The sequence below is a fragment of the Mus caroli genome, unplaced genomic scaffold (genome assembly GCF_978045245.1).
Source record: "Mus caroli unplaced genomic scaffold, Mus_caroli_1 scaffold_2, whole genome shotgun sequence".
Classification (NCBI taxonomy): Eukaryota; Metazoa; Chordata; class Mammalia; order Rodentia; family Muridae; genus Mus; species Mus caroli.
In genome coordinates this window covers 105,674,115-105,699,834 of record NW_028227257.1, presented here as the reverse complement: position 1 = coordinate 105,699,834, position 25,720 = coordinate 105,674,115, and the positions used below count along the sequence as shown (strand labels likewise).

At 50.1% G+C, this 25,720-nt stretch overlaps 2 protein-coding genes and 1 non-coding gene across 3 annotated transcripts; all 3 read left to right on the top strand.

Moving 5' to 3' along the window:
* Positions 1-596: 596 nt before the first annotated feature.
* Positions 597-3,757, top strand: LOC110308517 (uncharacterized). The gene is made up of 3 exons (XR_015045261.1): positions 597-669; positions 1,380-1,415; positions 3,522-3,757. It is a non-coding gene; the product is annotated as an uncharacterized LOC110308517 (transcript).
* Positions 3,758-4,952: 1,195 nt separating this feature from the next.
* Positions 4,953-6,742, top strand: Hoxd4 (homeobox D4). The gene is made up of 2 exons (XM_085830635.1): positions 4,953-5,781; positions 6,336-6,742. The coding sequence occupies exons 1-2, from the start codon at positions 5,355-5,357 to the stop codon at positions 6,659-6,661; spliced, it is 753 nt and encodes a 250-aa protein (XP_085686761.1). The 5' UTR covers positions 4,953-5,354; the 3' UTR covers positions 6,662-6,742.
* A 15,475-nt stretch (positions 6,743-22,217) lies between these two features.
* Positions 22,218-25,327, top strand: Hoxd3 (homeobox D3). Its single transcript, XM_021180923.3, has 2 exons — positions 22,218-22,761; positions 24,570-25,327. The coding sequence occupies exons 1-2, from the start codon at positions 22,218-22,220 to the stop codon at positions 25,325-25,327; spliced, it is 1,302 nt and encodes a 433-aa protein (XP_021036582.1).
* The last annotated feature ends 393 nt before the right edge of the window (positions 25,328-25,720 follow it).

Sequence of the window (25,720 nt, the reverse complement as noted above, 5' to 3'; positions counted from 1 at the left end):
TAAGCACGTGATTCCAATAAACTTTGTTTTATGGCTTGAGAGTTGACAAGCCAAAATATAATTCCCACCATAAATTAGGTTAAGAGCATACAAGTGCAGATGCTTGGTTCCTGTAGCAGCGATAGGCAAGTGAGAGGCTCCAGCCAGCGCCCGCCCGCCCGGGCTCAGGAGACAGCTCTCCTCTAAGCTTCCCTACCAACGAGAAAAGAAACACAGTAAGTCACTCATTACTTTGTCCACAATAACTCTAGAGTTGTGGGGCAGGGGGTCTGAGCCCAGCCTTCTCTGCTTGGGGAAAGCCTATCTATTGAAGTTCATTTTAATTTTAGCCTAAGCCTAACTTAATAAATTGAATGGGGGGTCTTGGCATTTCCCTCTCCTGTGTATACCTAGAAAGTTGGGAAGTGAGGGCCTCTACCCCCAAAGCAGGACTTACACTTGCCTCTCAGTAGTGGAGCAACAACTTTAAAAGTGGAAGAAAGCAATGATGGGGGGTGGGGAGGAGAGGGGGCCGGTGTGGAGATGAGTTACCTCTGAGGCAGCTCAGAGCGGGGGTTTTTCCCCCTTTTTCTTTTTCTTTCTGTTCCTAGAAGACTAAAAACTTGAAGATGGACATGAGTGCCCTGGGAACCACTGTTCTGTTTGATCGGTCTGTAGGTTCTCCTGCAGGTATGTTTAAAAAATTAATGTCAAACTGATAGAATGAGATCATATTTTAGACAATGTCTGTAAGATCTAGATCATTTTCCTTTAAACATATCAATCTCCCTTTCTGGTTATCTTTTGGGTTCTCATTTCCCCTCGGAAGGAAATGACTGTTTTGAATTGGAGACATGGAAAAAAAAAAAAAAAGTATGTCCCTGCCTGCCATGCCCCCTCTTTGAGGAGAATGCAGGTTTGGACGCTGGGGTGGAATTAGAAACCAACCTGAAACTGGAAAAGGAGGTCTGAACTGTTCCCAGAGGGAGCAGAATTGGGGTCGGGACAAATAGAATATCTGCAGGCTCTCATCAGTGGGCTCGCACCCATCCGCCCGCACCAGAAGGAAATGCACAAAGGCCTATTTTCTGACTTCCCATTCCCCCCCCCCCCCGGGGAAACCCTGCCTCAGGCAGTCTGAGTCAGGCCATATAACTGGTAGGGTTTTGCCCAAGGGTGCGTGAAGTAGGGTAGGTGACCAGGACAGACTCCCATAGCCCTTAGCTCTGCCTTTGAGGATGCTATCAGAGGAGAACTTTGTGCAGTACCCGAAGGTGGTCACCAGAAGCAAGGAGTTCTAGGTATTGGTGGAGTGTCTGGGCCTTGTCACGTTCTGCATGTCGCCTATGGATGCTTTATTGTTCTGTGAAATTTGAGTGACCCCACTTTCATTGCAACAGGTTTTGGAGCGTCAGGGGGAACCAGGGAGAACCACTGTAAGTACCTTCCCTTTTCTTCCGAGGAACGAAAGGGTAGTGTGCTAAGACTGGGAGGAGGTGGGTGGAAGGTCCGCGCCAGCAGTGATGGGAGGGTTAAGGAGTAGCGGAGTGGCGCGCTGCCTCCCCAGGCCAAAACGGACTCGCTTCAGGGAGGGATGGAAGCTCCAGGCTGACCCTTTAGGAAGTATTTCTGGGACCTAGTTCACAGTCACCTGCTCAAGTAAACGCACCGCAGGGGACCGCCCTTGTCTTCCCGGACCTCCCTGGACCCTACAGGCCTTTGCCAGGCTTCTCTGGCTCGCACAGGTGCAGCAGACTTGCAGCTAATTAGCAGCCCACCCTATCAACGAACTGAACTGCGGGCGGGCCAGCATCCACAACTGCTAGAATTGACCCAATCAACACCAAGGCAATGGGGTCCCTCTCTGCTGTCCAGCCATTATTCTCTCTGCCCAGTCTATCTCAGCCTTCTCTTGCTGTATATAGGTTTTAATTTAAATTTTGATTTATTACAGACAAAAACAAACATATAACCCTTGATGGTCTTGGGTGTGTTGGATTGGCCTGTTTCCAGGAAGGGCTACAACTTCTGAGCTTATGTAGACATTCCTCTCCTGTCCCTTTCTGGGTCCTAGCTTCACTGGTGTGAGTCCCAGTTTGGGATACCGGGTGAACAAGGAGAGTACTGTCTCTTTCCCTCTGTTTCTCCTTAGCTGCAATTAAAGAATTTCTACTCTACTCCAGAGTCCAGTGGAATTGGGTGGGATCAGAGGCAGGGACTCCAGTTCTTTGGCTCTGAAGTTTGAAGCTGAGAATGCTGGTGACATCTTCTGGAAGTCATTAGAAGGGTTGGCACTAGAAGGAGAGTCAAGGAAATAGTAGAGGCTTGCCACTCACTGCAAACCCCAGGTAGTTTAATTTTAATGGAACAGTAGCAGATTGGTAAGGGCTACAGGGACCAGGCATCCTCCCTCTCTTGTGAGATGTCTTCCCTTCCTGGTCAGAGAAGCTGAGACTGGGCTCAGGGCCAGGTTTCTTTGCTGGGCCCCTGGTGAGGCTGAGCTAACAGGGAAGTGAAGACCTTTACAGCTTGTAGTTCCTTCCTTCTATGAACCAGGCCTGCACACAGTGAACCAGGTTCCATGGTGAAAAATCTGGACTCCCCAGACTTTCTCTGGCCTTGCCCCTGCCCTCTTCCTTGGCACCCTTGGCTATGAGGGCTCATCTCTGCCGAGGCTGCTTGCTTGCATACCCGAATCTGGCGCCTTGTAGCTGCCCACAGCACAAAAAGCCGGAGAGATCAAAAGCATTTGTATGGGCAGTTGAGAGGGAGGTGAATATTTAACGCTTTTGTTCATCAATAACTTGTTGGCTTTGACCTGTCTGAACAAGTCGAGCAATAAGGTGAAATGCAGGTCACAATGTCTAACAAATATGAAAATGTGTGTACTCATCTTGGTCCTCACTCAACCCATCGGACTTCCCCAATTTGTCTGGATAAAGCAGAGGTTGGCCCAGTGTCCCCAGAAAGGCCTGTCAATGTGTCCATGAGTGAAAGGGCTGGCATTAGGAGAAACTGGGGAGTCTTTAAACAAACGGATTTTAACCCCCTTTTTAAAGAATTGACACCTGGGAAATCCCTGCAAAATAGTGGAAGTGAAAGATGGTGGGAGGGCATGGAAGAGCAAAGTACAGCATCAAAGTGAGCACCTAATTTTGCCAGATATGATGAGGGGAGTCTCCCTGCCCCACCCCATCAAAATCAAGGCATGGGGCTTGAAAGTGATTTTTCGAATTATAGAGGAAGGGATCAAAACAATACTTAGAAATGTGAACATCTTCAATCTGTTGTCAGGCATCCACAAGCTCGGCCCAGGACAGGGCATCCCTCTGCCCCTGAAATCAGCCCAGCTCCAGAGTGCATCTGGGCTCTTGATGCCCTGAATTAAGGGGCAAGCCCAGGACAGCGGAGGCGCTGGGGCGGCGAAATTCGTGAACTTTTGTACTCTTCTGTGCTGCTGTCGGCAAAGCAAAAATAATGAAACTTTGTGATATGTTTGTAAATGATTTCGAATGACCCCTCGCCCTGCCCTTCACCATTAGCTCGACAGTCTCAGCCCAGGGAGGCTCGGTGGCCGCAAACAGCGCCTGCCTCCGGGTCTGCAGCAGCAGTCACAGCAGCAGCAGAAGCAGCAGCAGCGGGATCCGAAAGTCCGGCGGGGCTGAGGGCCCAGGAAGGTAAATGCTCGAATTCTAGGAGGACTAGCTGTGACCACTAACTTGGCTTAGGTTTTGGTGAAGACTATTCCTTTTGCCTTTTTCAAAACTCCCTTTCTGCTGCTGAGGGCCTTTGCTTCTTTTTGGGAAATACCACTTGATAAGGGGGCGGGAGATTTGGATTCTGAGAAGGGGCAATTAAGCCGCCATCTCTGGGGTGAAAAAAAACCTCCTCTTCTTTTCTTTTCTTTCTTTCTTTCTTTCTTTTTTTTTAAGAAGAAGGTCCTGATTGCTCAGCTACTTGGTAGCCCCCATCCTGGCAAGCGGATGAGGGAACTCATTGCTGTAGCAAGCAGCAATACTTAGAAATGCACCGAGCCTACCTGCACCATCTCTGAAAGCCAGGCTTGGTGAGTTCCTGGTGGCTGTGCTGAAGAGATCAGGTCTGGCAGCTGCCTGAATGTCTGCTCTGGGTAGGACCCCGAGGTTGTAACGTTGTCTATATATACCCTGTAGAACCGAATTTGTGTGGTACCCACATAGTCACAGATTCGATTCTAGGGGAATATATGGTCGATGCAAAAACTTCATATATCTCCGACATGGCCAGAGACTGAGGCGCGGAGAGTACTGGCAGCCGAGCCGGCAAGCCACCTCTTTCTTTTTCATTACCTTAGACTCCAGGATGATCGACTTTGCCTGGTGAAATTGTACAGCCGTTTCCTGGAGAAACTCCTATAGATATTCCAGTAGGTGCTCAAGTGGTTGCCTGAGTGTAAAGCCAGAAGGCCAGGTTTTAGGGTATTAGAGAGTGAGGTGAAAGGCCAGAAAGCTCCAGTAGGAGCCCTGCTCTGAAGGAGCATGAGACACAAAAGTACCCAAATGGGGCTCACCTGCCCTTGTGTGGGAAGAAGACAAACTGAAAGATAGGCCATCGGAGACCCAAGACCTTTGGGGTACATTTAGGCAAGGTTAAGGTCCCCCTCCCCACCATCCTAACCTGACCCAACCCCTCAGCCCCCCAGACTCAGAACTGTGAGGGCCTCTTGCAGAAAGATCCAACTTCAACTAGAAACATCCCAGCCTGGGCATTGGCAGAAAAGCATAGTGGTTACTCATTGCCTAACTCAATTCAGGTCCACCAGATTCTGGTAACTTTTGGGTGACCCTGATGAAGACAAAGCCAAGACAGGTCTTTGTATGTCAGAGTCCAGGACTCCTGCCAGCTGGCCGGGCAGCCTGCCTGCCTGCCTAGGACTCTACCCAACTCGGAGGCCACATTACCCACACTCATTCTTCCTTATTTTGCACCCCAGTAGGAGAATTCACTCTTCTTTGAACTATGTCCATTCTGGGGGCTGCTTCAGGAGATGGTGAGTAAGGAGGGCATGGGAGGTTAGCAAAGTCAGTGGAAAACAAAAGCCGAGATTACCTGCCGGAAATTGGGACCCTGGGGATAGAATTAGAACTCTATTAGCATCTGTCAGGGACTCTCAAATGTGGCATGGCAAGTCACTTGATTACACGTATGTTATTTAGTTAAATTTGTGAAAATTATGAGATGCTCACCAACCCGGTGATAAACATGCTTTCTTCCTATTGGCTGGCCTGGTCACATGGCCGCCCAACTTTATTCAGTTGACAGCAAGTAGGAGGGCCCAATGGAAGGAGAAAAAAGACAACACGAGAAAAATTAGTATTTTCTACCTTCTGAAATTAATGGCCATGAGTTCGTATATGGTGAACTCTAAGTACGTGGACCCCAAGTTTCCTCCGTGCGAGGAATATTTGCAGGGTGGCTACCTAGGCGAGCAGGGAGCCGACTACTACGGCAGCGGTGCACAGGGCGCGGACTTCCAGCCCTCGGGGCTCTACCCACGGCCCGACTTCGGCGAGCAACCCTTCGGAGGCGGCGGGCCCGGGCCTGGCTCAGCGCTGCCCACGCGGGGTCACGGACAGGAGCCGAGCGGCCCGGGAAGTCACTACGGTGCCCAGGGAGAGCCGTGCCCAGCGCCCCCGCCTGCGCCCCTGCCTGGCGCTCGGGCCTGCAGCCAGCCCACCGGCCCCAAGCAGCCGCCCCCCGGGACAGCACTCAAGCAGCCCGCTGTGGTCTACCCGTGGATGAAGAAGGTGCACGTGAATTCGGGTAAGGAGTGGGGGCAGCGACCTCACAGCCCTCCCTCACCACTCCTTGCATCTTTTGGCCTGCACCCCCACCCCAGGGGTTGCGAATGGGTAGGGGCTTGTGCAGCTTCCTTGGGCGCCGCAATTACTCTCTCCATAAATTTTTATAGCTGAGGGAGCAGGCCGGGACCATGTGGCTGGCTGCTTGGCTGTGGGCGCAAAAGGGGGTGGGGATGGGGATGGGGTGGGGGGAGGACTACATTTCCACAGCAGAGGGAACACAGAGCAAAACAAGGACCTTTCCAAAATGTTGGCGATCCCGAGCTCTTGGTGGGCCAGTGGCAAGGGAGAACCTTTGAGGAGGACCTGTGAGCGTGGGGAGTGTGTGCATGGAAGGGCTTGGGTGGGAGTGTGTGTATGTTTAGGGAGAGGGCGGGAGGGAGGAAGCTGGCCAGCTTGTAGCACAGGGGGGGCCGAGGGCTGCGAGACGCGCCAGGAAGTGAGGGCAGAGGCAAGCCTGGGGCCTAACTAGTGGCCGGGCTCTGACCTGGCTGTCCTGTCTGTTTTGTCTCATAGTGAACCCCAACTACACCGGCGGGGAGCCCAAGCGCTCCCGGACGGCCTACACCAGACAGCAAGTCCTAGAACTGGAAAAGGAATTTCATTTTAACAGGTATCTGACCAGGCGCCGTCGGATTGAAATCGCTCACACCCTGTGTCTGTCTGAGCGCCAGATCAAGATCTGGTTCCAGAACCGGAGGATGAAGTGGAAAAAAGACCACAAACTGCCCAACACCAAGGGCAGGTCTTCTTCCTCATCTTCCTGCTCCTCTTCAGCTGCCCCGGGCCAGCATTTGCAGCCAATGGCCAAGGACCACCATACGGACCTGACGACCTTATAGAAGTGGGGACCCTGGGCCTATCCCTTCTTGCACTCCAGGTTGAGGCGAAGCTGCGGGTGCAGGCGGGGCCTGCTGTCACCTCACTGGGCTCTAAGGTACTGTGGGGGTGGACCTGGGACCTGCAGGCCGCCCTCGGACTAGGTTACCTTCCTGCCCGAGGGTAGCCCCCTCCCTAAAGTGGGGAAGGGTGGGAGGGTGGGCGGGCTTCTTTAAGTAGATTATCATATGGCAGGAGCTACTGAGAACAGAAACCCTTGGCGAGTCATTAAACTCCTGAAAATCTCTGCTGGTGGATTTTGAATTTGCAAATGAAGGTTGGAGGCTTTACCCCAGTGGGAGCCGGGATGGTCTCCTCCACACCACCCCTTCAGGGAGCTGTGTGGCTTAGTAACTGTGGGGGAGTTGAGGCAGAAGGCCAGCCGGAGCTAGGTGCTTTCAGTGCAAGGAGGAGAGGCTGAGCCAGAATCCCAGAACTTTCTGGATTATCTATAGCATTTCTTCTGTGATTAAAAAAAAAGAAATTGTTTGCTTCCAGTGGCCCATGCCCAAAGAAATAAATCCAACAAGGAAGTGGAAACGGGTTATTTTATGTTTAGTTTATATTTGCTTAAATATTTATTGTTCGGGGAATGGACTGCAGAAAATAACCGACACCTGCGTGCCAAAAACCTTAGGATGGTGAATAGACTTAAGTTTCAGGAAACTGGATTAGAAAGCTGTGGACTCCTTTCTAGCCCTATTCCGGATTTTGAGCTCCTCCCTCCTAAACCACCCACCCTGGAGATGTGTGGAGGAGGCCCTTAACCCTTCAAGAGGGAAGCTGAGGAGCAAGGGAAAGCGAGTTTTTGAAAATGTGTTTCCGAATGTGCTTCTATAGCACTGTGTTTACAAGCAGTTCCGGGTGGATGAAAGAAGGGGGTTGGGGAAGAAACAAATGGTCTAATATTTTCTTCTGGGGAAAGAAAACAAAGCCTATATGCTCTGGGTCATCAGATAATGTCTGAATTTCCTACTTCAACTAGATTCCAAATGCTCCAACTAGCCCCCCCGCCCCCCAAGCAGCCTTTTATAGGATTCTGTGTATGGTCAGTATGGGGGGGGGTGCTGTGCAGTAGGGAGAGAGTGTGTAGGTAAGGAAGTCTTATTTTTAAAAAGAAACTAATAGACTCTAGAAGCCCACAGAAGTTGATCTTAAAGGGATTTCCCTTGAAGTCTTTTTTTTTTTTTTTTTTTGAAGAGACATTAATTAGAAGCAGAAATTGTAAGCTCTGAAAGTTTTCAGGCCCATTCAATACCTTGAAGATAGTAACTTCAATCTCAAACAAGAAGGATGATGTTTTAATTTTTTTTTAATTTTTATTCCATGCCTGGGAAAAGCGCTAATCTCATTTTCTTAAAAAATGCTAACCCTTAAGGATAAAGAGGATAAGGGTCAAAGGTAATGCCAGGGTTTATATAGTCAAATGAAACAAGTCTTTGAAAGTTTGAACCCCAGAACTCCAAACAGAAATCCCTGGTTGTAGTCCCCACACACACACACACAACCCCCCCCACACACACACACACGTAAGAAATGGAGGAAGGGCTAGCTTAAATTTTAATTCTATGATCCTTGGTGGTAGTATTTTTTTTTTCAGAATTTCAGAACACTTTAGAAAGTTTCAGTGGTTGTTTTTAAAATAGACTTAGGTGGAGGAGGGAAAGGCCTGTTCTTTGGTTCTATGTCTCCTGAGAGCTGAGGGCAGAGATTCACTGCAGTCCCTAGGCTGAAATTCTACTCTCTGAAGTGTCTTCCAAGCCTTGGTCTTTTGTATTAGACCCTGGGGAAAGGGTCTTTGTTCCTCCTTAGGGTGAGCCTGCCTCTCACACTTGCACATGGCAATACTTGAATATCACCACGTCGGGATATTAAAGATGGATATTCCTGCATTATTTGCGTCATTGTTTCTGTGACAAAAAGCACAGAGTTCATACATAGTTAAGACGTCTTTTTTTCTGACGCCCTCACGTTGAGAAGCTGAAAAGGTATTTTACTGAAGTTCGGCTAAATTACAGAATCAGGTTCACCCAGAGGACAAATTTTCTGTTCGATTAGCTGTATTTCAGCCTGGAGGACTGACCTCTAAACCCTTAACCTTTTGGACTTTAACTACCCTTCTCTTCTCTTTTTTCCCCTCCCTGTAGCATGGAGGCAGTCTTTGGAGATAGCATTTGAAAAGAGGCGCTATCCTTAGGCCAATTGGAAAATTGTTACTACTCTTTCCTAAAAGGCATATCTAAGCATACATTGGACCATGTCCTTGGGGCGGGAAGTGTATATTTTCACAATATTCAACTATATAGCCACTGTGGGGATAGTTATACAGATTTTTCCCTCTCCTCAGAAGTTCTGGTTACTCATCCAGCTTCAGACCAAATACTACCCCTCCTTCCCCCCGCCCCAACAAAAAGCCAAAAGTCAAGAGAGTGCTTCCCTGAAGAAAACCCCAGCTTCTTCTCAAACAGCACCACTACTTTGGAAACTAACTAGAGCTGAGAAACAACTTCTTTGTTTATAAATCTCAGCTCTTCCTCTCAGCTGGGAGGGGTTGTCTTTTGAAATGCTAATGGCGTTTGCATGGCCCAGAGAGCAGTTGCTAGTCCTAAAGTCTTATTCTGGCCCTAGAATCCATTTGGGCCCAAAGGAGTGGACAAGGAAAGAGGTGGCCCCTGCCCCCACCCTAGTCACCTAGAGCAGGAAGGCCTCCATCTGGGAACCTGCTCTAGAGAAAGCAAGCTGTGGAAAGGCTCCAGTGCCCATTTGTTGTTATTTATTTCCAGTTTGTTCCTCCCCAAATATGAGCCAGAAGCATTTGTTTGGGTGTTTTAGAACCTGTGTTGGGGCCGTGCCTGGGTTTGAGGAGTGGAATGTTTGCTGAGGGGAGGACAGTTCGCCTCTGACTCTCATCTCACTTGTCCGGTTACAGCCTTTTGTTGTGAGATGACATTGCCAGTCAGCCCCTTGGAGTCTGCTCACAAAAGACGCTTTTTAAAATAGGACTGAGCACTGGTTTTGCTGCCACTGATTAAAGTCTTATTTATACTAATTGTTGCCTGTAGTTTTGATGTAATTCATTGATCTATATTTGAAATAATAAAAAGGTGTAGTAAAATCTCCCTCCTGTTTGGTGCCTTGTTAGAGACTCTTTGTTAAGTTTTCTAAAAGCTAACATTCATTATAAACATCTCTTCTTATTTTCTACAATAAATTGGACACCCATTTATTTGGTGCCTGTGGTGTGAAAGTTAAGTCACTGACGGTGGTTTAGCAGTTCCACACGCCCCTTCCACTCCCAATTTGGCTACTATGTTTGGTGAGCAGCAGCAAGTCCTGGTGGGGTGGGATCCAGGCTGCAAGGTGGAGGGCATTATTTGTAGAAAGAGAAGCAACTGCTTGGGCTACCGGGGGCTCCAAATCAGCTTTTGGCCTTGGCCAGTTTTAAGATTTTCTTCAGAGTGGTTATGGGAAACCTTTGCACTCTTCAGAGGCTGGGTGAGAATGCTTTTTCTGGGCCCAGCCAGTACTGGCTGGTGGTTGTTGCTCTGACCTGACCAGGCTGGCCTCCCATATTGGACTGCCACTTTTCTGGGGACTACTGAACTCCTCTGGTGTTTCCAACACCTGCCCCCCTTTCCCCCCCCCCCCCCCGCATCTCTTTTACCCCTCAGACAACAATAAACACTCTACTATAAAAAGTACCATGTACTATATTTTTATCACGAGGGCTTTCCCACATCTTGGCCTCAGCTTTGAAGAGGGGGCCAAGATAGGAGTTCCAAAATAGATAGGGGGTGTCTTGCTGGAGACAGGAAATAAGCAGGATGCATAAAGTAGGACATATGTCCTTAATATATGGAAGGGCTCGCCCCAGACGCGTGGACATGTGTATTTATAAGTGCACAGACAGAAGTTTAAATATTCAGACACATTTTATGATTGTCCTCTGCCCGTCTTCTGGTTAATGGCTCCTCCTGTGCCCACCAATACATCAATACCGCTGTGTGTATTGAATCACCGGCAGGGATGAGGAAGAAGCGAGTCCATAGCTAAGCCCGTTGAGTACAGTACAGTAAATCGGACCCTCGGCAGACGGCGCCATGTTGGGGAGCCCTCCCTGCCCCCCACGCCGGGATGGGAGGCCGGGGGCTCGGCGGCAGTCAGGGGAGGGCCGCTCATAACCGGAGAATTTTCAAAGTGCGAGGAAGATGATAAGAGTAGATTTCTACAAGTCGCGACCACGTGATTGGCGAAATAATTAATTCAGCACGTCCCTTAAGAAACACGGAGTCGTCATTAATCTGCCACGCAAAGGGCTCTCTCCGACTTGGAAAGTGCAGGGATCCCGAGAACACGGCCCGCCGAGGGGGGCCCCCTGCGCCCGCAGACCAGGGCGCCCAGCGCGGCCGCAGGTAAATATTTGGGCGACTTTTATTTCATCAGATTTCAATCCTTAATGAACTTAGCTGTCAGAGCCGCTGACAAATAGTTGCCTTTGCTTCTCTGGTTTGGAACAGCGCGCCGGTCAGAAGTTGTTAGTGGCTTGGATGGTGACCTTTGGTTCAGCGAAGCTTTGCACTTATGAAAAATTACTAGGGGCGGCCCTGTGTGTGTGTGTGTGCGTGTGTGTGTGTGTGTGTGTGTGTGTGTGTGAGAGAGAGAGAGAGAGAGAGAGAGAGAGAGAGAGAGAGAGAGAGAGAGAGGAGAGAGAGAGAGAGAGGATGAGGATGTGAGGGTGTGCAAGGGGTGAGGGTGTAAGGGGCGAGGGTGTGAGCAGGCTGCTCCCCAGACAACAGGAGTTAAAAAAAAAAAAAAAACCGTCCGGCTGGGGACACTCCTGGCGCACGCGGGCCGAGGTTGCCCGGTCGCCTGTGTCTACCAGGAACAATGGTCGCTGTCACCGCATCTGCCGCCTATTCTTAAACCAGCGAGGAAAAAAAAAAAGCCCCGGCCCTCTTTTCAAGCTAGGCTCGTAAATTTTTCTTTGCGTCATAATAGAAGGCTATAAAATCGAGTTGAAATTTTACCCCAGGCAGGTTTTAACCAACAGATAATGATTCCAAGCTACTTCTCTTTGCTCTCCGCCTTCCCCACCCCAAGCTCAGCTGCTGGTCGCCCCAGCGAGCAGTTTCTCTTTGCTTCCTCTTTAGTTTTGTATTTGTAAATTTTTCTTTTTCTTTTCTTTCTTTTTCTTTTCTTTTTTCTTTTTTGTTTTGAATATCTAACAAAACAAAAAGAAATCCTCCACCTCCCAAGACGGAGCAGCGCAGGCAAAGGGAAGCCTCCGAGGAAGAGGAGGCTGCGGCCAGCTGCAAAAGCCATAGGGTCTCTTGCCCCCATGTTGCCTTAGTCTCCCCTCACTCCAAGAAGATTTGACATCCCAAACGCGCCTTTGCTTCGGTCCTACCCCAGCTAGCTCTGTCCCTGGGGTGGGAGCAAGTAGCAAACATTCTGTTCCTTTAGCTGCAAGCTCGGGGCCCCGGGTGTCTCAGCAGACAGTCTTTTCAAATGCCTCCTTACCGCCTCCCAACATCTGTGCTTTGCCTCCACTGACTTTGAGAAGGATTTCGGGCAAGCAGGAACTGTCTCTGTGTGGTGGTTGTTTAGGGCTGTGTTTTATTTATTTATTTATTTATTTATTTATTTATTTATTTATTTATGATGTGTGTATATTTCTAGTCAGGACAGCAACAAAGTTTCCCCCGTTATGAATTATACATCCAAACAATAACACATTAATTCAATTATTCAAAGATGACAAATGTTTATGTGCTTAGCAAGTGACTCCTGCACGCAGATTCAGGGTGCTCTCTCTGCTTGCGGTTTTTCTCAATGAGAATCGTTGCCCCTCTCACCCCACCCACTTCAATCCACTCAAACATCCCCTTGAAGGCTCAGAAAGGAACCCACAAAAAGGCTCCCCAGCTTCACTAGAGGCTGGGCTTCCAACAGCCTCCAAAGGCCCGGCTTGGCGGGCACAGGCCCGGGCTATTTTATCAGTGTGACAATTGCTGGGGTTGGTGTGATAAATCATCGTAAGTAATTCCTGAAAGGGTGTGAGGCTGTTGGGGGCCGGGCGAGGACTGTAAATCTTTCCGGTTTATTGCTCTATGAACATATGCTCCGATTGAAGAAGGCTTAGATCCTTTCCTGGAGACAAATTCCCGCAAAGCAGCCCCCCTCTTTGGCAGGGGATTAACACTTGCAGGGGCCGGCAAGCACAAGCCCCTGGCTGGAGGCTTGGAGGCGGGGTTCTCTGAATGGGGGTGGAGTGGGGGCAGCCTACAGTCCCTTGCGACAAGCACCCCAAGTGGGCCTGATCCTTGACTGGGGCAGGTGAACAAAAAGGAAGGAATTCCCTATCAAGTTTGGGATCTGGGTCCAGTGACTCTTGCTTTGGGACCTGCCGACTTCTCTACACTGAGGATTCAGAACCTCTTTTTCTTCCCCCCACTCCCGGGGTCATTCATGGCTTTGGGGCACTTTCTTTCTTAGGAGGGTAGGAGGCCGTACAAGCCATATGGGGCATTAACTCCGTGGCAGAACCGTTTTTTAAAAAAAGCTCAGAAAGCCAAATTCGGAGTTTCCCATAGTGTGGAATTCTATGGTGAGGGAGGCCTGACAGGGGTAGGTTAGGAGCTCGCTATAGTCCAGGAATGAACCCTGGCCTAGATTCGCTTAACTCGTCTTCCCACATGCAGGATATCTACCGCAAATCTCTTCTAGCCACTTGCAGAGTGGTGAAATCGTGCTCTGGTACAGTAATTTTAACATAGAAATCTCCTTATCCCAGGTAAGGCCGTTTCAGTAGCCTCCCTTGTCCTCTTTGGAGATACCGCAGGAAGCGGGAAGCGGCTGCTTGGCTGTTGCTTGGCCTGCTGGATCCCGTTGGCTCCGAGCCGATCTGGATTCACACAGGTCAAGGTGGGACTCCTCACCTAAGCGGCTCCAGACCCCAAAGGACTTGGGTGGAGTGCTCGGGGCTCCGAGAAAGGAGGTCACACCGAGTCCTGCCCTGCTGCTAGGCGATTTCTTTTTTCCTGGCTCAGAAGTGGCAGCTTGCCTGCTGAGTCTGCGAAAAATAGGTGGTGGCAGGGTGACAAGCTAGAGTTGAGAACCAGCGGGTCCCACCTTAAGGCAAGAGCGGGTGCTGTGACCCAACTTAAGTGCTGGGCAGGTTGTGGGGATTGTAAGGTATCAGCCTAGGCGGAAGGGCAGTGCATCTTGTCTAGGTGTGTGCAGATGTGAAGTACAGGGCCCTGAGGAGTCCGAGACTTCTGTTCCATAGCCCTGTTCCAGAAAGGCTTTTAAGAAGCAACCTTTAAAATGTCTAATCCACTGGTAGGTCTGGCAGAAGGCCGGGTCGGGGGTCAGAGGTCTTTGCCCGGAGAGATTTTCAAGCCTCCATCCTACTGCATTGGGCCAGGCTGTGGCTGCGCTGATCCCAAGCTGCAAGGACCAAGCCTTTCCTTTTTTCACCCTCCGGTGTCTGCTCCGGGGGAAAGCGCCTGGGTCCCAAGCTTCCTGCGCCCCTCCTCCCAGCCCCCAGGCCTGGCTGCGCTCTTGGGCTGGATGGCGTGAAAGTTTCAGCCTCAATCAGTACAATCTTCCCTCGGGGTCACGTGAACAAATATGCTCGCATTTGAAGGCAGCGTCTGTATTTCCCGACTATGAGGGGGTTTCCGGGGCTCTCTCCAAATTCAGAAAGGACCACGTTCCGAAAGCAAAACAAACCCCGAGCTCTGGGGGGCCTGGGAGGGCTGGGCAGGAACCCAGGAGTGGGTGGGGGAGCCAGTGGCCGCCGCTCTGGGCCTGGGAGCGGACCGGCGGGCGGGTGGACCGACCAGCGAGCAGCGCAGGCGAAGCCAGCTTGGGGACTACGAACTCGTTCCTCCAGCGTTTATTGGTAGTTGAACCTCAGCCTGGTTCCGTTCTACCGGGAATTCCGTGTGCTCTGGTATATGGCCGAGTCTGCAAGCGCGCAAGACCAGGGTTGGGACACTGTTGTCTGCAGACAAAGGGGGAAGGCTAGCTCTGCCCCCCACTGGCGCCCACTCTGAGACCGAGGACACCCAGGTTTATGATAAATTGGGATCCAGGTAAGCAATTGCATGACAAAATGGAAATCTTTGGGCACAGGGCTGCTTGCTGCCCTGAGCGGGATACTAAATATGATTTATTTTGTGTAATCTGTGATCTTGATTATTGCCAATTGGTAAGGCAGCCCGCAGACCTACATACACTTCTACATATACATTGAGGACGGTGATTAATCGTAACGAGGTGCGCTTTTATGGGGACATTCCCCGCCTACAAAAGGTTAAGAGGACACTACCTTACCAGGCTTAGAGGGTGGCCGGCAGCATTGGGGGGTGCGGGGGTGTTTAGCAGCTTGAAGAATAGGTTTGTTAAGCGGACTAGGGGCTCGAGTTAGTATTTTGAGGGTAAATGTGTAGTTATGAGAATGGACTGAAAATGGAATGAATAAAAGGAGACTTTTTTTTTACACTGTCACTGCCAAAGTAAGATGGAACATCATATTAATTCTGTATCTTGGGCTGCTGGGCTGGGTGCAGGAGGGTTGATTTATCCATATTTAAAATAATCCATGTGGCCAGCCAGCTCCCTGTATTGTTCTGGGAACCATCTCTACACACTCAGCCTTTACCTCTTTCTGTTGGCTTCCTATGTTCCCCCATAGGAGTTAAAACGTCTCGGAAATTAAAGACACCCCCCCAAAAAAAAACTACCCTGAGGAGTTTGAGAGGGTTCCCCAGTGTATCAGCAGCATAGGCTTTGGCTGTTACAATGATGAACAGGTTTAGTGTTTCTGGGTCCTTCTCTCCAAATAACCCTACGTGGTGAAAGCTAAATCATATTGGTTCCTGCATTCCTCATATCCTTTGTTGACTTGTTCCTCGTGGCTCCAGGCTAGAAGTGTAGAAGACAAATATCACAGGTCTTTCCCCCAACCAAGGCAAGCGTGAGTGACCCTGTGAGCAGAAGTGGGCCGAATCTACTAGACTACCCCAGAGACCGGAACCCCAAGCAAGGAGGAGAAGCACTGTCTAAATTTAAGTTGGGACAGTCCCCAGTGGGAGGAGGACTGAGTTCCAAAGTCTTAGCCATCAAAGGGAGCAGGAAAAGTTGTTTTGTCAATCAGCTGCACTGGGCTCCATCAGAATTTGAAGTTGGTGGACATTTTTCTTTGCTCATTGCCTCGGAGCTGCAAGCCTGCCAGCTTAGTCAGCTGAATCCAATTACTGCAAGCAGCATTTCATTTGGCCCCATGGAGCACTCACTTATAACTTCCCCGAAATTTTCAATAATCCCCACCAAGGCTCTACTCTGGTCCTATCCTGAAGAGTTTTCCCTGGGTACTGCTGGTGGGTGGGGTATGGGGGTATGTCTGGAGTCAGATCTTCCCCAACAGCTAGCGGACAAGATTCCCTTCTGCTTCTGAAGTTTCTGGCTGCGAAAAGTGTGTTGGAACTCAGGCAGGATGAAGCGGGGGCCGGGTTCAGACCACGACTGGGGCGGGGGGGGGGCTCTCAAAAGCCAAAATTAGGCCAGTCCTGGCTTGAAGCAGGGCAGGGCAGAAAACGCAGAAGAGAGCTCTGGGGGGCTGGGGGGAGGATGTTTTGCTTGTAACCCAACTGACTTGAGGTCCTTTCCCCTATATACTTCCCAAGACCCCTGTACCCAGAGCTCAGAGAGCACCCCTCACTATAAAAAGCACAGGCACGAACTTACCAGGTTCCTCAGCGCCTGGAAAGCAAAATTTAGCTAGATGCTAAATTTTGGGACTGCGAGACTCTTCTTCTCAGGGAGTGATCCTATTTCTAAAGAAACCTTCTAAAAAATAAGTAAAAATGATCAAGCTGTGCAGGTTGGTGTCTGCCCATGCGATTGTACGATACAAAACGGTATGGGGACTGAGGCCACCGGTTTGAACATCCTGATAACCCCTGCACCTACACTGTGTCACCCTCGGGGTCCCAGCCAAGAGGTTTGGAACATAGAAAGCAGACAAATGAGGACTCTTCCCCAACACAGGCCATCTTGGGAAGCTGAAGTCGGGCGAGAAGTTAGGAGTCCTACCAGGCTGGCATCTCTCTGAGGCGCTTCCGTTGGGTGTTCATTAAGAGGTGACTTATTGCAGCATGAGCCAAAGGTCACTTCAAAGGCTTATGGCTACGCTCTCTCGTCTTTAGAAGCTCCCTGGACTCTTTGTGTGGGGTTTTCCCGGGCACGGTTTAGTGTTTGCAAACTACTGAGTCGACAAATTGCACAGGGCAGATGCAAGAGAGAGACTGCCTCTCCCTCCTTTCACCTGACCAGAGGCCGGCTCCTGCTGAGCAGCCGCAGTGGTAAGCGGTTTGGCTTGGTCGCAGTTTGGGGTTGGAGATAGGGAAGGTTGTTGGCTTCTTATGATGTTTATGGTCTAGTCCGGACCCAGAACTAAGCAGCCCAGGCCCAGAATGCTGTGGGTCTTCTCTAACAACTTCCAGGAAAGCTAGCTGAGCCAGAGAGAAAACGTGCAAATCAGGATATAGCTAGAGCCAATTCCCGGTTTACCTAACTCCCCGCTTACCCGGGCCCTGAGGAGGCAGCTCCAGTAACATCCACCCAGGTGCCCCTGCACATCTACCCTCCTTTCCTGTCCCTCTAACCTGTAAGCTTCCTCCCACCTTATTTTAGGGCTTCTCTGAGAGGGCTGACCCACTTGGCTCACCCCCTGGTCCTTTCCTCATGACCAGGTTCTCTCTCCCCTCCCCCATCCAGCCAAAGATTTTTGCCCTCAAGCTCCCCTGGATCCAACTGTGTCTTCATTCTGCTGGGGCCAAAGCGTCTGGAATAGCTGCAGGCACCACATACAATGGTCACATTGATTATGACACCCTTAAAGAGGGTAAAGGCTCTCCTGGTATGTTTGGAAGACAGAACCGGCTGTTACTGAGTTTTCCATTTTGTTCCAGATCTGCTTCCGCAGAACACCAAAGAAAACTGAAGAGCCTACAAAAAGTGTTAGAGATAAAATTCAAGACAATACAATGCAATATTGTGGTGAGTGGGGGTGATTTAAATAAACAAATAAATAATTTGCTCTACATTTCCATGCCCACCCCCACCCCCTTAACTCAAGGTAGCCATCCCAGGATTCATACATCAAGACATAAAACAAAGGGTGGCTTTGAAGTGGATCACCTCAGTGTGAACTGCCGCCTGTTACATGAGAACCGATCATCGGCCTTCAAATTTATGGCGCTTTAATAGAGTGCGTCCGCTGTCTTAAATGCAGGGTATGCTACAGTACTGAGTTACCCCGGCTAAACAGGAGTGATTTAGAATGGGCGTCCTGGGCTTCCCAAAGGGCAGAAGAGGCTCAGGCTGAGGGGTCGGGAGAAAGTGGGCAGTCAATTCTCTTCTCAGCAAATCCGCTGAAGACTGGTTTTCCAGAAGTAGCAAAGCCATCAGAGCAAAGAGTGTCACCGCTCCGTTCTACTGAATTAACAAGAATGCCCAGTAAAAGTCGCGGCCTCCAGGATGAGATCCGTGGGTTATTGGAAGACCCGGGTTAGACAAAATAGGGAGTGGAGGTTAGACCAACTTGAACCTCCAAGAATTTTAAGAGAAACTGATACAAGCAGTGTCCCATCACCTCCCACTTCTGCCACCCAAGACTGGCACCGACTGACGGTGGCGGTACGCTATTCACTACCACAGCTGCGCTAGACACACATCCAGAGACTGTGGCCTCCCTCCCAGCCCAAGCCTTCCTCTCCGGCGGCCTTCCCATGGCCGCCGCGGGCGGGAGAGCGAGCGAGCAAACGCCTGGCATCCATCGAGCCTCCTAGAGTCCGAGACCAGGCGGGCAGCAGGTCTGTGGTCCTCGGCCGGGCTTGCGATCCTCTCTTTCCAACTCGGGCTGCCGAGCACAGCTGCTACTAGGCCAGGCTGGCGCCGGCCACTTTATATAATCCCCGCAGCTCGCATGCAGGGTGTGTAAACGGGAAAAGTGCGGAGTAGGGGATTCTTTTGCTGTGCTGCCTCCTACGCGGAGCCTGCTTTCCACTTCTGAAAAGTGCCGGGCCTTGGGAAGTGTTTTTCTTTTCATTCCTTACTGAAGCGTTTACTGCTGCCGTGGTCACAGTCATAAATTTTGTTACAAACCACAATGACAGGTGCATTGATATGCACCGTGAGAGCTCCAGCTGCTTAATAACCCTGTCCCCTGGCCGCTGTGAGCGCCTTTTATTTATTCGGTATCATATTAGGTATTGATCTGGGCAGAATTAAGTGCAGTGAGCAAGTATCAGGACTCCGGTGCTTCTGAGGCTAGGCCAGCTGGGCGGGCCGGCATGGCTGGAGAGAGAGTGGTGGGAGCTCTGCGAGGGTGCCTGGCCTTCCTTCCGGTTGGAAACCATTTGGCCCTGTCTTTGGGGCCTGCCTTTAGGCCTCCAAATTGAGTTGGGTAACTTCCGGGAACTTTGGAAAATGACTAGCCTGTCTGGTGACTCTTCCCTAAGAGGTCCAGGGGTGCTCCAGGAGACTGAGTGGCTGCATAGTCCCATTCCTCGGGCTGGAGTTTGGGTGGGTGGGGTGGATGGCCTGAGGAGGAGGAGGAGGAGGAGGAGGAGGAGGAGGAGGAGGAACTAAACAGAAGGAGAGAGGGCAACAGAGGACTACTCCAAAACAAGAAGCCCTGATCATCTGCCCCTCCCCCAACTACTCCCCCCCCCCCCCCCCCAGCATTTGGGTCTTGGTGCTCAAATGAGCAAAGGTACCAAAGGGTGAGAAAAGAAAGCCTTAAGGGTGGGGGGGTTGATGGAAAAGATGAGCCACTGAACAGTTGACCATTGTCCAAATGATTTATGACCCAGTCCTGCTTTTTAGGTTCAAGCAGAGTTCACAAGGAGTAGGGATTTCTGGAAAGAAATAAACTGTTTTTTCCCCCCAGTTTTGTAACAATATTCTCAGGTCACCGTGCTTTGGGAGAGGGGCTTCTTTAGGGCTCTGTCTGGTGGGTGCTCAAAGGTTTTTTATTTTTCTTCCCCCAAAGAGAACAACACAGTTACTACCCTTGCTTGTACAGAAATGGACATGAGGCCATGAAGCAGATTTGGAAATTCCTTACAACCGTGTAAACAGGCAGGAGATGACACTGGTTGTGTGCTGTAGCTGTACCTCTGAGTCTTTTTACATAGAGAGCTTTCTAGGGACATGCCACAGAGCAAAAATAATATGTTATCTGCTCCACAGGCTTGCTTAGTTCCTCAAGAATCTATTTTGATGGGACTGGTCCACCATTAAAGACAAACTTGGTCAACAAGGAGGCAGGAGGGGATGTTTTGCTTCCACAGTTGTCAAGGAATGACAGAGCAGCAGCAGTGACTTCTGGTGGTCTCAGAAGCCTGACCGTTTAGACATCCAGAAGTAAGCAGGATCCCTGAAAAGCCCTAGAATTTAGCAAGCCAGCACACCAGGTTCTTTGGCCTGGGGCAAACCTATAAATATTAGTCGCAGACTGAGGATTTAACTGTCCATTTGCTGTTTGGTAACTCTAGCAGTCAGAGATTGGTATTGAAAACTAATCAAATGAATTAGTCTAGCTTTGTTAGGTAGATATCTTAACTGCATACATTTATATATTACTGTAACCCACTGAGAAGGGCCCTGTCTTGCATCAAGATAAATGACATATTTACTTATATTCTAAAACAAAATGGGGAACAATACTACCAAACAAAGGCTAATTGGGAGAGTTTTTGTACTTGGTTGGGTGGAAAATGCAGGGGTAAATTAATGCAGAACTATTTTGGTTCCTATATTTAAATTTGATTTGCCAGAAGTTGTATGATAAGTCCTCTCATGACGATGGGAGCCGGGAGATTTTTTTGGAAAGAAACTTTGCCTGAAAGATGAGATCAAGAATTAAAACCAGAGAGCTGACCAGTGAGTTTTCTTTATCAAACAGACAAAAGTGATTGAATGATATTAGTTATACATTAACTCCTCAGGAACCTTTCAGAAGGGTGGGAAAAGCATCCCCCATGACGAGTCAGTGCATACAAAAGGGGAAGAATTTTTCTTACTCCCCCCATCCTTCTTATTCTGGGTCCATTCATCATGTCAATAGAACTTTTCTCATTGGTTATAGGTTGGATGGGAGGTGGGGCAGAATGGAAAGTCCAGAGCAGAGGTCAATAATGATATCTGTTTATGTAAAGATCCAGAGGAAAATGATAAAAGTTATGAGAGCATTCGCCATTCAGTCATACAATAAACATTTCAAAATCCAGATCACGTATTTTCAGGGATGCCCTTTTAAAAGTAGGAAGAAGACAAAGTAAGGGGTGTAGAAAAGTGTGAAGAAAAAAAACCTTTCCTTCCTTCCTTCCTTCATTCCTTCCTTCCTTCCTTCCTTCCTTCCTCTCTTTCTTTTCTTTCTTTCTTTCTTTCTTTCTTTCTTTCTTTCTTTCTTTCTTTCTTTCTTTCTTTCTTTCTTTCTTTCTTTCTTTCTTTCTTTCTTTCTTTCTTCCTTCCTTCCTTCCTTCCTTCCTTCCTTCCTTCCTTCCTTTCTTTCTTTTTTTTTAACTTCAAAGTAAGTCTGGGAGTCTTTAAGTCTTTCTTGATTTTTTACCACCTAGGCCTTTACACCTTAGATTTCATAGTGCTGACCCACAAAACTAGCTGTGTAGATTCTCACCCTGACATCCAAGTGGACCTTGGGTCTTCAAAAAAGATGGTGTGATTCTGAAACCAAGTGGAAAAGATACTTTTGGAAGGAAGCTCTAGAAATGCTGGGTGTGCAATGGGCCTTTTTCTTTCCTCTATTAAAACATGGAGATTAAGGTTTTGGGGGGTATGAGACCCCACATAGCACACACAAAGCCCCAGGGTTGATTTCCACCACCAAGCAAAACCAAACCCCAGGACTATCCAAAGACTGACTGACTATGACCCACGCATCCAGCTATTCAATAACCATTTATTACACTTACTGCGTGCAGGGCACTGCGCTTAATGCTAGTAATATGTAGATGACAAAAACACAGTCCTCTCTTTTAGGAGTTCATAGTTTAGGGGAAGAAATGGTTTCCTGAGCAGCCTCAAAAACTATGTTGACAATCTTGGAGAAAGACAATTCTCCAAGAGAATCTTGGGATGGAAAGAACTCCTTCTCAAGGCCAAAAAAGTTGAGCTCAGGAGAAGGCAAGGTCTTTTCTTACATTTAGGAGACATTTTCTAACTTTTCCAAGGGTTTCTATAAAGTTGAGCTCCATAAAACCCCCAGCCCAGAACTTTGCCCATCCTTGTGCTTCAAGGTGAGTGGAGTGGGCAGGGCAGCTAAGAGCATCCTCTAGGTCTTCTATACTGATTGGTCTTGCCAATGACAGTCCCTCTAGGATCTTTCACTTTTCTTCTTGGCAGGTTACCTGGAGCCTGAGAGCTGGCCCAGCTCTCTCAAGATTCAGCAGACACTGGCCTTGGAGGAGAAGGAGACCGTGGTAGTCAATGTTATTTGAGCAGGGTCAGCAGACCCTGGAACTTCCTGAGTGCACCATGCAGAAGGCTGCATACTATGAGAACCCAGGACTCTTTGGAGGCTACGGATATAGCAAAGCCACTGACACATATGGTTACAGCACTCCTCATCAGCCTTACCCACCCCCTGCTGCTGCCAACTCCCTGGACAGTGATTACCCAAGTTCTGCCTGCTCCATCCAGAGCTCTGCACCTCTCCGAGCCCCAGCCCACAAAGGAGCTGAACTCAATGGTAGCTGCATGCGACCTGGCACTGGGAATAGCCAGGGTGGAGGTGGTGGCAACCAACCTCCTGGTCTGAACTCAGAGCAGCAGCCACCACAACCTCCTCCTCCACCACCACCCACCTTGCCCCCATCTTCACCTACCAATCCTGGAAGTGGAGTGCCTGCCAAGAAGACCAAGGGTGGACCTAATGCTTCTAGCTCTTCATCCACCATCAGCAAACAGATCTTCCCCTGGATGAAAGAATCCCGACAGAACTCCAAGCAGAAGAACAGTTGTGCCACTTCAGGTAGTTCTCTAAGTAGGTCATCCCTGGACCAAGTCCCTTCAGATGGGCCCCAAGAACCTTTTACCCAGGAATCAAGAGTCTATTAGGTCTCTTAGGGCAACCTTAGCAACAATGTATCCAAACTCCCACTTGTATAGAAATGTCTATCCTTTTTAGTGACTTTGATTGGGTACAGAGCCTTGCAGAGATAGGGCACTCTTTCATTGCTGGTTCCACTGCTGGACTGGTCTGATACTTATTAATAGAAGTCCTTCCTTATATTGATATATTATCTGCCTTCCCAGGCTGCTGGTCCTAAATCCGCCTCCTCTTCTACTTAACAGCCCTTCAATGTGAAGATAGGTTGGGTGTAGTTTCATACACCCATAATCCCACCACTCAAGGCTGAGACAGGAGTGTGTTGAGTTCAAGGAGAGTCTGGGAAGCATAGTGAGTTTCCAGGATCCTTTAAGAGACCTTGTTTTAAAGAGAAACCCAAGTAGAAACAAACAACACCCATACAGAAGAAAAAGACCCATGCCTAGGTAAATTATAAACATTATCCATTTATTTTATTTAACTTTCCAAAGAACGCTTTAAAATAGATACAAGGTAACATCCTCACTTTTCCCAGAGCCACAGAACTGCAAAGTGCTGCAGTTGAATCTAACAGGTATGGCTACAAGGCCTTTAAGGCATAACTGTGAGGCTCAGCCCACTCTAGTGAAGCTGTAACTGGGAAGAGCATGTTCTAGGGGGGAGAAAATAATTAGGAACAAGAGCAGCTGTCCCTTTCTTGCCCTTGAAAGGGAGACTCTAGAGCTGAGAGTGGTCCATTCTGAGTTTGAAAGAAGGTGGGCATGGTGAGGAGTTGATGCCTGGGCATGGTGAGGAGTTGATGCCTGGGCATGGTGAGGAGTTGATGCCTTCTGGTTGCTCAGACGGCTGCTTCTTGAAAATGTCTAGCTTTGTGTTCTTGATGGGGATTATTTTCCAGGTCCAGGGCTAGTCTTCAGTCCAGGATATGATTTGTTATCAGGTCTCTGCTCTGCCTGATGCTCCCTGGGCTGTTGCTCCTAAGGGAAAGTGTCTTCCTGCCTGAAAGCTCTCTCCTCTGCCCCTCCCTCCTTAGCTCAGACACAGGCCCTCCCTCCCAGGAGAAATCCATTTGTCTTCCCAGTGAAGGAGTGGACAAGCAGCTGAGGGGTGGCAGGGGAGGTGAAGCCAGTGCTGAGCCTGCTACTCCTAGCACTGCCTTATGCGACATGCTTTCAGCCTGGCCTTGGGATCCCCTAAAACTCCAGGGCAGTATCTTTGGGGAGGGTATTATCACTTCCCTGTCTTTGGGTGCACCTGGCTTGAGTGGGGTGTCAAGTCCCCCTACTTCCTTCTTGGCTCTTTGGACTGTTTGACCTGTAAACAGACAAGGCAGGCTTGAGCTGCCACCTTAGTCCCCAGCAGCAGAGGCTGGGAGGGGTGCTCGGAGAAAGAAGTCTGCTCTTTTGGTGGGAGAGCATCTCATGAGCTGCTTATAGCCTCACAATAATGTCCTTTATGGCCTTTGGGTTAGGATGAAACGAAGGGCTAGGATGGAGGGGAAAGAGGGCAGAGTAAGGCAGAGAGGTTACAGGTGCGACCGACAGGTAGGCCCAGAAGTGTGTGGGATGAGTGTTCCCAAAAGACTTTTATCTCTCAAAAGACCCCACCCTGCTCTAGATAGGGATGGAGGTGAGAGTCGGGGAGGAACATGGAGACAGAGAAGCACCTCTTTCCGTTCTGGGGTTCCTTACTCCTCACTCAGCACCCTCTCTATCTCCCTCCTTGCCCAGGAGAGAACTGCGAGGACAAGAGTCCACCCGGCCCAGCATCCAAGAGGGTGCGCACGGCGTACACGAGTGCTCAGCTGGTGGAGCTGGAGAAGGAGTTCCACTTCAACCGCTACCTGTGCCGGCCGCGCCGCGTGGAGATGGCCAACCTGCTGAACCTCACCGAACGCCAGATCAAGATCTGGTTCCAGAACCGTCGCATGAAGTACAAGAAGGACCAGAAGGCTAAGGGCATCCTGCATTCTCCAGCCGGTCAGTCCCCGGAGCGCAGCCCACCTCTTGGAGGAGCGGCGGGCCACGTGGCTTACTCCGGCCAGCTGCCGCCAGTGCCCGGCCTGGCCTACGACGCACCCTCGCCGCCCGCTTTCGCCAAATCGCAGCCCAATATGTACGGCCTGGCCGCCTACACGGCGCCGCTCAGCAGCTGCCTGCCTCAGCAGAAGCGGTACCCGGCGCCCGAGTTCGAGCCTCACCCAATGGCGAGCAACGGCGGCGGCTTCGCCAGCGCCAACCTGCAGGGCAGCCCGGTGTACGTGGGCGGCAACTTCGTCGACTCCATGGCGCCCGCGTCCGGGCCGGTCTTCAATCTGGGCCACCTCTCGCACCCGTCTTCGGCTAGCGTGGACTACAGCTGCGCCGCGCAAATCCCTGGCAACCATCACCACGGACCCTGCGACCCTCATCCCACCTACACAGATCTCTCGGCTCACCACTCGTCTCAGGGACGCCTGCCCGAGGCCCCCAAACTGACACATCTGTAGCTGTTGCCGCCGGCCAGGCGCAATTACCTCTCTGGTTTTGGTGGCAGGGGTGGTGGTGGGGCGGGGCGGGGCCCGAGGGGCAGTTTAGGGGAACCCCCCTCCCTGATCTGGCCTGGCGGTTGCCTCACGAGTGGCTTCCAGCGGCCAGGGCTGACGCGACTGGGCTTCCCCTCCAGGCGCGTCCTCCTTTGGGTGACTCGCCGTAAATCAGCCGCAAGGATCCTCCCCTGTAAACCTGACAGTGCCATAAACTGCGGACCGAGGGACTCTAATCTGGTAATGGTGTCCCTAAGGTAAGTCCTCGACCCATCCGTGGCGAGTCCTGAAGAGGGACTAGGGCCTGGAGAACCCCGGGCCTGGCCCTTCTGTCTAGCTTAGTTTCAGAGACCTTAA

Excerpts from the sequence above, each read along its gene's own strand:
- Hoxd3 (XM_021180923.3), top strand. The coding sequence starts at position 22,218 with ATGTTATTTGAGCAGGGTCAGCAGACCCTGGAACTTCCTGAGTGCACC. Across the intron at positions 22,762-24,569 it reads GAACAGTTGTGCCACTTCAG|GAGAGAACTGCGAGGACAAG; the intron begins GTAGTTCTCTAA and ends CTCCTTGCCCAG.
- Hoxd4 (XM_085830635.1), top strand. The coding sequence starts at position 5,355 with ATGGCCATGAGTTCGTATATGGTGAACTCTAAGTACGTGGACCCCAAG. Across the intron at positions 5,782-6,335 it reads GAAGGTGCACGTGAATTCGG|TGAACCCCAACTACACCGGC; the intron begins GTAAGGAGTGGG and ends TTTGTCTCATAG.